Source organism: Mercenaria mercenaria, unplaced genomic scaffold (assembly GCF_021730395.1).
Source record: "Mercenaria mercenaria strain notata unplaced genomic scaffold, MADL_Memer_1 contig_834, whole genome shotgun sequence".
Taxonomy (NCBI): Eukaryota; Metazoa; Mollusca; class Bivalvia; order Venerida; family Veneridae; genus Mercenaria; species Mercenaria mercenaria.
The window spans coordinates 44,530-60,435 of NW_026463742.1; the positions used below are offsets into that span (position 1 = coordinate 44,530).

General features: G+C 36.0%; 1 protein-coding gene across 1 annotated transcript; it reads right to left on the reverse strand.

The window, feature by feature from the left end:
- Positions 1-209: 209 nt before the first annotated feature.
- On the reverse strand, positions 210-809 carry LOC128554883 (uncharacterized). The gene has a single exon (XM_053536202.1). The coding sequence runs from the start codon at positions 807-809 to the stop codon at positions 210-212; it is 600 nt and encodes a 199-aa protein (XP_053392177.1).
- Positions 810-15,906: the final 15,097 nt, after the last annotated feature.

Genomic DNA, 15,906 nt, shown 5'->3' on the forward strand with positions numbered 1-15,906 from the left:
CTGAAACGAGATCCATTTTGACCGACTTTACTTCTATGAATGTGACCAATAGTAATACATGGATATGGAGATTCGTTGACGGATGATCATCTTAAAATGATATACAATAATTTTCATGTGTTTTGCTGATACATGCACTCTACTTTAGACTACGATAAACTACAGCTACGCCTATAACAACATTTACAGCACTGCACAGGAGATCATTGTTACTTTACTGACTTCTGAGACTGCTGCTTCTTGATGTTCTTGCTGATCTTCTGAATCCATCTAGGGATATTTGTACCAAAATACGGTTTCAACTTGTCATGATGTACCAGTTTCTCTTGGCCTTCTCTGTTCATCTGTATCACAAAATTCACATTTGACATTTTTTCTTTAACTACGAAAGGTCCATCAAATTTCTTTTTCAGCTTTGGCGTAACTCCTACTTTTCTTGACTCATGGAGGTACCATATGACATCCCCAGCATTGTAGTTGTGGTATGAAATGTTTGTATCATAGAGGATTTTACTCCGCCTCGCATTTGACAGGAGATATTGCCTTGCAATCTTGTAAGCATGCATCACTTTGGCTCGGATTTCTTTCACATACTCACAGTATGATGGCACATCTGTAGAGTTTACAGCATAACCAAATAACAGATCCGCTGGAAGCTTAATTTCTCGGCCTAAACTTAGTAGGTTAGGCGTCAGTTTGGTAGATTTGCATGGTGTACATCTGTATGCGCCTGCGAGACAACCGAGATATAAATCCCATTCATCTTGTTCGTCAGCTATATATGCCTTAATCATCTTCAAAATTGTCATGTTTAATCTTTCGGTCTACATTTTGGATTTCTCGGACTTGTTCTAGTTTTCCGCACCTCTAAAAGTTTACAAAGCTCTTGAAATAGTTTACTTTCGAATGTCCTCCCTTGATCTGTGTGAATAGACAAAGGCGTTCCCCACCTTGAAATGAAATCATTCATAATTCGGCGTGCACAATCATCTGCATGTTGGTTTGGTACAGCCACAATCTCTACGTACTTGGTAAATAAATCAGTCATCACCAGAACGTACTTATTTTGCCTAGGTGTTTCCGGGAATGGTCCTAGATAGTCAATAGCTAAGGTGTCCCATGGTGCTCCACTTCTTAGGTGTCCCATAGCTGCCTTAGGAGGTTTCTGAAGTTGCTTATTAGCTGCACAGATGTCACATCTCAAGATATAAAGACGTATATCTTCCTTCATGTCGTACCAATAATACCTCTGGGATATCTTTTCTTTTGTCTTTTTGGTTCCAAGGTGTCCAGATAGTACGGTATCATGCATCTGGTGTATAACTTCTTTCTTCATATGTTTTGGTACAATCAGTTGCTTATACTCCCCGGTACCATTCCATTTTTTGAAATCCTTGTATAAGATGTCATTCTGAAGGTGTAAATTATCCATATTACCCAGTAGTGTCTGCAGGCCGGACTCTCTGTCACCATGTCTGAACTGTTAGGCTCTTTGTTTTCAACCTTTGCCTTGTAAACTGGTCCAATATCGGTGTCTTTTGCTTGCTGTTTAGCAATTTCGCCTGCAGTGCTGATGTACATCCATCTCAGATCGGTGATATCTTTTGAAAAACAACGTTTGATCTTTAACACTACGAACTTCTGTGTTTGCTCCACTTGATCTTCATTGTCATCTCTCCTGCTTTTTATGTGTTGATGTTGTGTCCCTTTTAGCTCTAACATCATATCATCTGCCCTCTTTCTACACTTCTTGCATGGACCACATTTTAATGACTCACTTGTATCGACATCATGACAGGTGCAATCTCTTGGACTTTCACATCTGGACAAGGCATCACAATGTCCTTGTTTACATCCAGCTCTATATTCTATAAAGAAATCAAAAGGTGCAAGGATCTCAATCCATCTGGCAATCTTTCCGCTGGGCTCCTTTAACTTGAACAACCAAACTAGTGCCTGATGATCACTCCTTACTGTGAAATGTCTACCTGATAGATACTGACGGAAATATTTCACAAAATAGACTACTGCAAGGAGTTCTTTTTCTGTTATGCAATAGTTTTTTTCTGCTTTGTTCATGGCTCTGCTTGCATAAGCTATCACCCTCTCCCTATCACCTTGTATTTGTTGTAGTACTGCTCCTATTCCTAATCCCGACGCATCTACGTCCAAGAGAAAAACCCCGCCTTTGTCCATGGGGTAGCCCATAACTTCCGTACTGATCAAAGCTTCTTTTATTGCATTGAAGGCCTTTTCACAGTGTTCATCCCACACAAACGCTTTGTCCTTTCTGGTCAGTTCTGTTAATGGTCTTGCAATCTTCGCATAATTTCTAACGAACCATCTATTATAAGAACCTGTAGCGACAAATTGTTTCGTTTGCTTGGCATTTATTGGTCTAGGCCACTGCACTATTTTGGAGATGTTTGCAGGATCTGCCTTGATACCTTCCTTTGACACAATATGTCCTAGGAAAAATGACTTCTGTTTGTAGCAGGTGACATTTTTCTGGCTTTAGCTTTAGTCTAGCATCTTTTATTCTGCTAAGAACTTCATCAACCCTGCTAATGTGTTCTTCAAAGTCAGCTCCAAAAATTATGATGTCATTTATGTAAACGAGACAGGTTATCCACTGCAGTCCTTGAAGTGCTAACTCCATTGTCCTCTGAAAGGTACTTGCGGATTTATTCAAACCCAAAGACATCCTTGTCATCTCATATTGACCAAATTTGCCAGAAAATGCGCTCTTGGGAAAATCTTCCTTCTTAAGTGGAATCTGGAAATACCCGCTAGTTAAATCAAGGCTGCTGAATAAACTGGAACCTGATACCGCATCCAAACAATCTTGTACCCTGGGCAGTGGAAATCCATCCGGTTTAACAAGTGCGTTGACCTTCCTGTAGTCAACACATGGTCTTATGGCTCCTGACTTCTTACGTACAAATACTATCGGGCTTGACCATGGAGAAGTGCTCTTCTGTATAACCCCCTTCTACATTAGATCTTCAATAGCTGCTTTTTTCCTCTGCTGCGTAAGCTAACGGGACTTTTCTCGGTCGTTGTTTGACTGGTACTGCATCCCTCGTGTTGATTGGGTGTTCAGCTAAGTTGGTTACTCCAATGTCCCACTCATCTTTCGAAAAGCTGTCACTATATTTAACAAGAAGTCCCGCTAACAATTTTTCTTTCATGATCCATTTTTCCTTCTGTTGATTATTTTTATACAGACTTCTGAGGTGTTCTGGAACAGCTTCTTCATCAGCTAGGGTAAAATTCATTTCGGTTCTGGGACTGCTGCTATGTACGTCAAGTCTTCTTATACTGCTTTGGTTTTTCTCTTCTTTATTTTCTTCCTCCACTATAATGCTAACAACCCTCTCTATTCTCTCAGCTGTTGCTATCACTGCATCCTGCTTCCGAGTAACTTCAGTTGGAAAAGGATTCAGTATTCGTACCTTACAGGTGGTAGCCTTGTTGATGTCCACTAGTGTTGAAGCCATCATCAACTGATACCTGTCCTTGAAATAGTCTGTAGGTTCTACCATGTAGTCTGCCTGATCATCCATGTCATCAGCTTCCACCCTCCCGACATAAACGTCAATAAGCGACTCCGCTTGACCAGGTATGCTTATGTCATCTGCCACGACTACCCTTCTAGTCTTCTTGTGCTTGCCAAATTGAACAGTCGGTATCTCAATTCTATCAAGAATGATCTTATTCTGGCTCAGTAAGATGTCAGCTGGTCCCTTCTCACTCCCCATCAAAATATCAAAACCGAGCAGAGCATCATCCTCTATTTCAGCCACCATGGCCTCACTGATGATCTCATACTTTCCAATTTCAAGCCTAATCTCAGCTTTTCCCCTCTCCTTAATAGGCGACCCGCTTGTCCCTTTCAAGCACATAGACCTGCTTAATTGTGGTCTTTCATTCTCTGCAATCTTCTCGTAAATTCTTGTGGAAATTACGGTTCTGGAAGCCCCAGTGTCTGCGGTGAACAATAAAGGCACACCCTCAACAGCATCTTTCACATAAACTCCATCACAAAGGCTCCTTTTCTTACTCTCCTCTTTATTTTTCTGATCTATCTTGTCTTCACACTGGCCTTTTTCCTCTAAGCGGACCTCTCTTTGGCCATAAGAGCTGGTCCCTGGTAGTTTAAAGACCCACTACGACTGTTGGAGTCAGTATGGTTCCCTCTACTTTGATTATGACCTCCCATCTTTCTGTCTGATCTTTGTTTATCAGGACACTCCCTAGCATAATGACCCTTTCTGTGGCAGTTGAAACATTCAACTGTGTTATTCTTGTGGTTTGAACCTCTTCTACCAGTATCTGCCTCGTTAGCCTTTACTAGCTTCTCAAGTCGTTCGAGTATTTTCTGTAATGCCTGTTCTTGGCTGTTGTTATTTGACTCACTGTCTGATTTATTACTATCGATTTCAGTCACAGGCTTTCTCTCAGTCTGTTTCCTTTCTGGCATCCGGTACGCCCTCTCTTCACTGAAGGTTGCTTCTCTCCTTTCATCGGAATTATCTACCGTCCTTCTGGCATATTTACCATTTCTTCTATCATATCAAACAGAACCTCTGGTCTAGATGAAGTTGACTACATGAAAAACAGCTTCATCTATAGTTGATGGCTCTTTGTGATATTCCACCTCGAATCGTGCTTCATCATCCCTCAGTCAATCTAAAAATTTTCTCACCAAATCCTCGTTTCGGATATGTTTATCTCTGTAGCCGTGTGCTTTATCATAAAGCATCTTCAAATCTGCTGCGAAGTCCTCTGCTGTTTCACCAGCCTTTTGTATTCTTCTGCTGAATTTGGCAGCAAAAGCCCTATTTGTTTCAATGACCATGAATCTGTTGTTCATCTCTTGAACCAATTCTCTGTAACTGTATAAAACTCTAGGTTGCAGTTGGGAAAACATAAATTCTGCTGCTTTTCCTTCTATCCCAGGTAATAGCTGGTCTATCTTTTCTTCATCAGTCCAACCATAGCGACTTGCAATAGCTTCAAAACGAGCTATCCATACTGCCCAATCATCTTTTCCAGAGAAAGCAGGTACTCGTATGCTGTCATTGATCCTAGGTCTTTGCCACTGGGGTTGCATAGCTGTATTGTAATATGTTCCATGACTTGAACTGGTTGGTACTTCACTGGCAATATGGTACTGACTGTTCTCTTCAACTACAGGTATTCTTTGAACATTATAGGAGTTACGGTTGAAATTGTTTGCCGGTTGTTCATGAAAACTCTGACGCTGATATGGCCTTTGAATAAATCTGCCTTGAACAGGACCTGAAAAATCATTACTAACTGCACTGTATGGTTCTCTAGTGTACGGTTGCCTACACTGGTTTTGCGAATCTGTATAATTCTGGGTTGTTGGTATATTATTCAAACTGCTTTGTTGCCTTGAATTCTCAGATGATGCTGTCTGAGACTGCTTTATGTTACGTAGTTCTGCTACAACCTCCTTTAGTACTCCAGTGATGTTACTCAATACATCTGATGATTATCCGGTTTCATCATTGTTCTGTTGTTGGAATGATGTGTTAATTTCAGCATCTCTTAACGAAAAAGGTCTGTAAGCTGGCTCGGAATGCACTGGAAGATGATCTACATCCTGTAGGTCTGCTTGGTAGTCTTGGCTTGGATCTTCACATCTATCGTTGAGATGATTGCCTTGGGATTCTGAACCGTGACCTCTGTTGAAGTATACCACTCCTTCACTATCAACTGGAGAAAATCTGTCCATGGTAGCGTTTCTTAGTCTATAGGCTTGTGTTCGAATCTCTGGATCCTCTCTGTTGAATTGTTTGAAAGAATCCCACCACTGCCACCAAAGCGCTCTGGCTAGCTCGGATGGTTTAGGGACGGGTTGTGGTTCGGCAAGAGAAGTTGAGTAGGATTTACCGGGCTGTGATCTCGAACTCTGGCTATGTGGTTACGTAAAACTGGACTATCATGCAGGCTCAATGCGACTTCCGGTTTCGTGGTTAAGAACAGATTGGGTTCGAATGCAAGTCTGCTTTGTGGCCGATTCACTAAGGCTATTTTACTCCAGTTAGACTACTTATTTTACCAAGATTTACTTAAGTTCTACTTAACACTAATAAGAAATCACTAAGACCAAATAAATTTAAATTGCAAATTTATTTATTTTATCCCTAACAAAAATTAAGACAATGCATATAAAATACTGACTCTAAATAAATACTAATAATGTATCAGCAAAACATCTTAGTTAACAACAAACAATGTTAAATGTTTAGAATCTTTAAATGAAACAAATGCTTGCCTATAAACCTCAGTATTAAAACTTAAAAGTAATCTTATTTTACTGTTAAAAGTTATTTACTTAAGCCAAAAATAATCAAGTCTTGAAAAATTCTAAAGTCAAAAATAGAATATTGGCAGTTACCAAAATAGGTTAAGCTCTTGAAGTTCAAAGTCTGGAGAGTCCCCTCTATGGAGCTACAAAAAGTTTTTATACTGACCAAGTGCACACCAAAAACATGTGTGCACACACCAACTGTGTGGATGCACACAACCAAACTCTGAGTGAATGTACAACTGTGTGCAGAATGTACACATCAAAACAATGTGTACATGGAACAGCCAAAACTATGGTTAAATAATAAAAATCAGAGTTTAAACTACTAAAATAAATTAAGTTGCATGAAAACTGGACATAAATCAAAGGTATAATTCCTAAATAAAATGACTATTACTTGAAAAACTCTGATCCTTTGCTTAAATTAAAGAAATTTAACTTAGAATTGCTTTGACAGTTGGAATAATTCCTGGAATTCTACTAGGTTGTCAAGGGTAACTACCCAGAATGCAATGGGGCAAAATGGCTGCAGCCAGACAGGGATGCTGCACTGTAATCAATTTAAAATGCAATAACTTACAAAATACAACAAATATGATGACAGTCTGACTTTTAAATAATGCAATAGTAAGTAAAGAAAGGATTTACCTAATAAATAATTGATGACATCAGTAGTATTGGCAGAAATCTTAGTAAAATGGTACTGACACTGTGCTAAAAATAGAATACATAAACAAAACACTGGGATGTATCAATACTTTCTGTTCTGCGCACACACAACTGGTACAATGGCGCCCTGCCCATAGGTATATTATACGCACAATGGTCATGAACAGGAATATGCATTACTCAATTTCAATCGCGCATGCATTTCTCACCTAAAATATGCAGTTCGGCAAATGATAACAAAGCATATTGAACATTTGGTAATTCACTTTCATAAGATAAAAACATCTTATTGATAAATATATCAAGGTTTGTTATATATTAATTTGTAATATAAGACTGTTAACTTTCATCTGCCTTTCTATTGTTTTTTAAGTGTGTTTATATGAAGTTGGTATATGTTTGGGGCTCAATAACAATTGTATATTGACAAACTAAACACTCAAACTCAAACTCAACAATTTTATTTTGTAATTAAAGGCCACCGGCCCACAATACATAAACATACAAGTAAAGACATATAGTTGTGTACCCAGCATTTCAAAGAAAGACACATCCTTTAGGTAATGAATATTGAATAAAATGGGTATTCTCCCTTTAATATTCACATCAGTAATCTATGTATTTAGTAAATGTTCAACACTGGTATTCTCTTAAAATTTTTCAGAACTACTAATTTTTAACAATTTACTGTAGTACCCAGTGTGTACCAGGTGCATAAATAATGATTACTAATTGCATCAAATCTTTGACCTTGGAAAAATACATGAAATTCACATTCTACAACATCAATATGAAAATCAATTTTTCTACAAAATACTGACAGATACTTGCATCTCGAGGTATATCAATGTCTGCCTGTTTCAATTCTAATTTTAATTTTGTAATTAATGATACATATACATACAAGTAAAGACATGTAGCTATGTACCCAGCATATCAAAGAAAAACAACTCTTTTAGATAATGCATATTAGACAATAAAATCTGGAAAGTAGATCCCTCGGAAGCACCGAGAACAAGGCAAACAGTGGAAATTGCAGACTCGGTTTGATTGAGTCTGTGCATGAGCAGTAATGGAAAATGCAACACTGCCCATGCCCCCTAGCACCGGCTTAAGCAGTATTTAATCCACAAATCTAAATGGGTTAAAATCAATTATCCCGAAGAACCAGAAAATATAACAACACTGAGATGAAGTCGGGGCGACTTATTATGGCCGCCACACAGCACTTAACACCCGCTGTTGTGAAGTAAATATTCACATCTGTAATCTATGTATTCAGATAATGTTGAACAAACAATGCTTTTCTCTTATTTTTTCTCAGAACTATAAGTTTTTAACAATTCATAAAAGTCGTCAATATTGATTACGAATTGCATCAGATCTTGGACATTGGAAAAATACATGATATTCACATTCTACAACATTGATTTGAATTTTTTCTACACAATGCTGACAGATCCTTGTATCTCGAGTGATATTCATATGTCTTCTTGTTTCAATTCTGAACTTATGGTTCGAACATCTAAATTTCGCATATGCAATTTTATATTCTAAAAGTATTTCAGGATGCAAGTATCGTCAGTATTTAGTAATGTGTTTTAAAATGTTTATAATGCTCACAGCGACTTGAGCTGTTGATATCATTATGCTAATTCCGACTAAAACAATCTATTAAGCGTTGTTGGAACAGTTGAATAAACATATCGACATCGCCTATAGCTTTTACTATCCAGACATATACAAAACCATACGTGTACAGCATATTCTTTACTTTAGAAGCCCAACATACTCGTCCTGCTTCATCTAGTGATTTTAGCATTTAATAACATTTCTTTTGGTATCTGTTTGTAACAATTTACATCAATACCTAATACAATTTGTAAAGTATGTTATGCATAAAGGGAGACGACCGCATTCCCCTGGAGCAAAACAATTATTAGTAATTTTATTTACACGAAGATGCTTCTTGCAAAAGCTGTTATGCACAGCTTCAATAATGTGGGAATACTCATACCCCCAAATCTGAGAACCGTAACATAAAATTGGTTCCACTGCTGCATCAACAATCTTAAACAATTCGTGTGTAGGGAAATATACAATGTTTTTTTATAGCGAGTAATTGAAAATATGGATTTCTAAGCTTGAGCAGCTAACTTATCATGTGCAGAACTCCAAGATAATCTGGACATGAACAATAATCCCATTAACTTCTTCCCCTCTGAAATACCATTTTCCATAATTCCATAATTCCTAAGTGCCACCATTACTGAATACAATAATTTCTGTCTTATCGAGATTTACTTTCATACCAGTATTTTGGCAAAACATATCTACATAGTTAAACTGTTGCCGCAGTTTAACTGCAGTTTCAGCACAGTTTGCTACATCATCAGCAAATAATAGACATATGATATCAGGAATATCATTAGAAATAAAAAATACCTGTCCCACAATTTTTTTTCGTAATAGGGATGATAACTCATCAATAAATAGTGTGAAGATTGTTAAATTTGACTTATCCCCCTGTCTTTTTCCGATCTTACACAGAAAAAAGTCTGTAGTCCCACCAATGTGACCATTAACTGTCTTAACACAAGATTACAGATTACTATACATAGCCTTTAATAAATGGAGGAAATTACCATTGAGGCCTTTCTTTTCTAGTGATTCGAACAGCTTACAGTGTTTTATTTTGTCAAAGCCTTTACGGAAATCGACATATAAACAGTAAAAACAGCCACCCTTTTTCGAGAGATATTTCTGTACCATTGCTTGTAACGAAAATATATTGTCTACCGCAGAGCACCCATGCCGAAATCCAGCCAGAGATTCATCAGTTTTATTGTTCATTTCTGCCCAATCATAAAGTCGCTTATTCACAACACCTGAAAAATCTTATACATGGTGTTCGTTATAGAAATATCCCGATAATTACCTGGATTACCAGTTGATCCAGACTTAGGTACAGGGCAAATAATACTTCTACCCCAAGAATCTGGGAATCTACTTGTTTCCATAATTCTATTAAACAAAGTATGTAAATATGGTGCTATAAGAACCGTAGTATGCTTAAAAAATTCAGACGGAATACAGTCAAATCTGCAGCTTTTGCTATTTATTAACTTAGTAACAGAATACCTAATTTCATCAATTGAAAATGGCTCATTTAGACAATTTGCGCTTTCATCCAAGTTAACATCTATTGTATCAAATTGAATAAATTCACTCTGCTCATCGTAAAGCAATGTACTAAAATAGTTATACCAATCACTTGCTGTTATACTAGGATCAGCGGACATATTTGTGCGTGATTGCTTGAGGAGTTTTCACATTTTTGTAGGATTATCTCTAGTTTCTATAAGCAACTGCCTCTTACTACGTAGGAATTCGGCTATTTTCCTACAGCATGCATTTTTAAACTCATTACGCTTATTCTTGTATGTTCTTATATCATCGTTTGAACTGGACATACGAAATTTACGCAATCTGGAGTTCTTAGCTGCTTTAAGGTTATCACATTCCGCGTCCCACCACGGAGGCTGGGAGCTGCGATAAGATATACGACTAGAACGCATCTTACTTCTTAATAAATTGAAGTAATTGTTTGTATAGCTGAATCAATATTCTGAACTATATCATCTAGAAATTTATCATTATGAACTTGTATTAATATAGCAAATCTTGTCTGGAAATCTAGACCCTGTTCCTCCCTCCACCTAAAGTTAGGTACCGGCATAACATTAGTATCAATATTCATTGGGTTATTCCCTACTTGAAGGAGACTTACAATTAATAAACATGAAATAGGAAAATGATCTGAGTCATCAAGATCTAGAACATTAAACCCCGAAACCAATAGAAATAACTCACTAGAAGCAATCATACAATCTACAACACTGGATCTATTATTCGCAAAGCTAGTAAATTTACCCTCCTTATCATCGTGCATTCTACCATTTAAAATATGAACATCAAAAATGCCACACAGATTTGCTGGGGTTTTACCAAAATCATTTCCCCATAAGTTATCTTTATTTTTTTGTGGAATGTCAAAATTGCTACCCTCAAAGGCAACATCTTCAAACATATAATCTAAATTATCAGTTGGTATAAAATCTAGAAAATCTTTTGTCCTAGCATTTGTATCGCCTGACAAAAATAATAGTGTGTCCGGATGTTCTAACTTTACAGTTTCTAAATATGATTGTATGTTTAAAGTACCATATTCTTCTCTAATTTATCATTATAAAAAGATGAGCCCTTAGGTGAAACATAGGTGAAGTACATAATAACATCTTTAGCAATTAAAATATAATACCACACAATTGTCAAAAGTTTTCATAAATGCGGTCAATGATATTTAGTTTGTGCAACGCAGCGCTAATAAACACAATTCCTCTACTATTTTGTAATAATTCAGGTTGGAATGTTCTAACATAATCATAATGTACATAAGAATCTATAAAAGTATCAAATTCTCCCTTAACTCAATCAGTCTGCCCTAAAGCGTTATCTCCACTTCTTATCTGCTAATATTTATCATTCAGCCACCTAGGAGGCTGATATTTAGCCAATCTATCCTAAATACCGAGCGATGTTTTGAGAGATAACATTGATTTTGTAGTTTTTTGCTTTGAATATTGTTGTTAATTAGTAACATATGACATCAAATATATGCCAATAGGTATGGACTTTGCACTGTTTGTAAGTAGATACGCAACAAAGTTAATTTCGTGCAGCTGTGTAGTACAGTTATTTCAACAGACTGTTGAATTAAAGACAAAAAACAAATGACCGTATTCTCTCATCAGATCTTGTTTTGGCTATACATCATTTATAAAATGCTAAATTTTATCATGCACATATTTAAACAACAAATATGAGCAATTCTTAAAAATAATTTGAAATACATATTAATATTGTCATTTTCTAACACTGATTTCACTCAGTTATACGCATCCAGGCAATCAAAACGCATCAAAATGAAGTTATTTCTCATAAAAAATAGCGTATCTGTTTAGTATGAAGATGTAATAAAATAGAAATAAGTGAATATTTTAACTATTTTAGACAGAAACTATTGTGCTGAAAATGAGATTATTTTGGACTAATTTTCAGAAAACATGTACTTTATGAATATTTGAATTTTGAAACAATTTTGTAGAGTTTCTAAAGTATCACACACCAGCTGTCGAAATAATTGAGTTATTATTATTAACAATTTATTCTATAGATCAAGAGACAGTTTCGAAGTTTAACAACAAATAAATACATAAATAAATAAACAGATACCCGCAAAGATTTTTTTTACTTTTTCATACACACATGAGCATTGTTATATCGCATAGGTAAAAATGAAAGATCTGGTGTGCATGAGTTGAAGATAGTTTAAGCTTACATGTAAAAGAAAATATTTTAGTTCTTTTCTTTTCAATGATATAATCCACAATTCTACAAGTTTTGTCCAGGCAGTGTTGTGTGCATCGTCACGACGTGAAGATGTGACAATGTTCACGCGGTATGAAAATTTAAAATAATTCTATGAAATTTTCGTTTTGCATTTCAGTATAAAACGAACATATTACTTTTGTGCGGTAATTATGTACGTCTGTCTTTACTGAAGTGTATTTTTTATAAAAATACCCGATCGTTTACAATTCTATTTTGTTCCACACTCAAATTTTAAAACCGTACTAATAAGGAATATACTCAAAGCCTTTTCTAGCTCCATAGCTGGGTTTTTATATTTATCTCTGTTAAATTTTGACAAACTTAAATGAAATTTTGGCACACTGTTTAATGATGATTTTATTGTAATAAAACGTAAGAATGATAATAATGAGAATAAAACTCATTCTTCAGCGAAAGCATTTTTTCTTTCACAACAACCGGTTTTATTAATGTTTTAAAAATGTTACGCAACAAAATCTTTTATTGGTCCAAATTGTTAGAAAGAACTAAAAGATTTTATTTAAGACCAATTGAATGTGAGACTGAATGCGTCATGCGGAATTCAGAGATGTTACTGTAAAGACGCATGTAAGCGACGTGCGGTTTCCAGATGTAGATAACACCGCCTGAAAGCGGCACGCGGTAAATAGATTACAATCGGTCGACGCATTAATGCGTCGCGCGTGCAGAATGAGTTAAATCTACTCCATATTTAACATAAATTGATCATGTCAAATGAACACAAAAATTCTTTAAGGTCATTAGTGATCACCTGATGGTCGTCTAAGCAAAGAGTTTGCACGCCTCATAACATGATCACAGTCTTTGAGTTTTTGTAAAACACACAACAATGGTCGAAGCCTCCTCATCATGCGATTTAGACCTATAGACTCTATCAATATCGATCGGATCAGCTTGAACATCTAAGTTCAAGTCACGTACCTTCTCTTGAGTGATGGACCATTTCTCATCAATTTTACTAGAAATCCCATTAATTTTTATGTCACTGCTACGAGTATAACTTTCAAAGCGATCAAGTCTAGACTGCATAGACTGTTCACTTACCGCTTGAGTTCAGCATTGTCTTTCTTTAATGCTTCATTATTCTGTTTCAAATCTTGTATTGTGGAGAACATAGAGTCAATTTTCGTATTAATCTGACTGATATCGGACACCACTCGATCATATTGTTTATATAAAGGTCTCTTTCCATAATTCTCAAAAAGTAAACATACTTGCATTATCTATAACATCCGAATCTAGGGTAGTTTGACCAGCTGAAGAACTACGCCTTTCACCGGGAGCTTGCGATGACAATTTAAATATGCAAGTTTCTTGTCCGTTTCGTGATTTTGTGACCAATTGTATATTGAATAGATCAGAGTGATGAATTCTACGGGTAAATTCTTTATTTTTTTAACTGGCTTTATTTTATATCATCCACAGCTTTGACAGCAGAAAGGTTATTAAATCAATAATTTCAAACTGATTACAATTTGGCACATCAAAAACTTTACAAAAACGCATCATGCACAAAGCATACTGACAAAGTGAATAAAGGGCTTTACTAAAGGGAGCGATTAACGGATTTCTCTAATTGAATTTATTGTAGAAAATGCAAGTATTCCTTGTAAGATATCAAGTTTTATTCTATACCTATTTTATCTATCCAATCGCGAACGTTCATTTGCAACACGTGACCGTACAATATATTACGGTATTTGGATGCACGTGCGTACAAAAATCCTGTATTTTCTGTATTTGGACGCACGCGCGTACAAAAATCATGTATTTTCTGTATTTGGACGGTCAACAGTCCCATGTTAAACATACGATAAAGCCCAAAACGCGTGAATATGTTCCGAATGTAAATCGGATGAAGTAGGCGCTCTATGTACAGAGTTTGATTATGCGTCTTGAAATCTGGATTTAATTTGAGTTTTTTTTTGTTTACAACACACAAAAACGATACAAGGGATAACAATGCTATCTGATTTAGATATTAAAACGTTCGTTAATAATCAAAAACTTAAAAATACAGCAAAAAGGATCATCAGGTGTTGGAATATTTGAAAAGTCACTAAAAGAAACCGTTCCGAACGAAACCTAGAAATTGGTATCAGCCCCGACTGTCTGAATAGCGACCTCAGCAGTTTTCATTTAACGGTTAAGAAACAAAATGGAGAAGATTATGTGGGCATTGCATCTCGGCCAATTTCGATAACCAGCCAAATTGTACCAGGCACTATTTGATTATAGTCCTTGAATTACTCAAAAAACGGGGAATTTAGCCTTGTCCGCTCTTTTAAGTCGAACAGTTTTCATCCGATCTTCACCAAACTTGCTGACAATGTGTGGGAGCATAATATCTCAGCCAAGTATTATTACCACCCAAATCGCCAAATGGCGGTTGTAGGGAGGTAGCACCATATACATTTTTAATGATGATACGCAGAAAAAACAACATTCAATGAATTACGTATATTACGTATGAAGTGAAATAAATATAGAATTAAAAGGTTATTTAAGGTCTAACATTGTTCTGTATAATATATATTTGCACTCATACCAAGCTTGGAAAAACTAGAAAAGGCAGGAATACAATATTCAGTGAAACATTTTTAATTTAAACTATTATTATAGTAAGATAAAGTAGATATAGAATAAAAAGGTTATTTACAATTGTACTGTACAATACGAGATATATTTGGACTCGTAACCAGCTGAGAAAACAATATTAAACTCGCCTAGCGGCTCGTCCAATATGGTTTTCTCAGCTGGGTACTCGTCCAAATATATCTCCGTATTGTACAGAACAATGTTAAATAACCTAATAGTAATTCTGTAATTGTAATCAAATGTAAAAGAAAGTATGAAAAATAACCACTGCGAAAAAAAAAAGAGTTAATATACGGGAGTGTACGGAATTCCGTATATTGCCCATATACGGGAAGAATTCGGGAAAACTAAAATATGGGCGTGTACGGGGCTTATATATTTGAAAGTCCGTATATTAATAAAATTTTCCGTTTACTATGAAATACGGAATTCTTAATAAACGATACCCCGTATATTATTGAAATGCGGCAAGTTTTAAAAGGGTTATTCTGATCGTATAAAACACCGTATATTTCTGGTGCACGGGAATAAATTAATCCGTATACTACGAACTTACGGGACATTTACTTCCCGTATATGTTTCGTATACAACCCCGTATATTTCCCGTATATTCTGGAAATACGGGATATGAATATATTTTGTATATCTCGAAAATACGGTACTTATATTTCCCGTATGTTCTTCGTATACAACTCCGTATATTTTCCGTATATGCCGGAAATACGGGATTTAGATAATTAGTATATTTCGAATATACGGAACGTATATGTCCTGTATATGCTTGGTATACAACTCCGTATATTTCTCGTATATGCCGAAA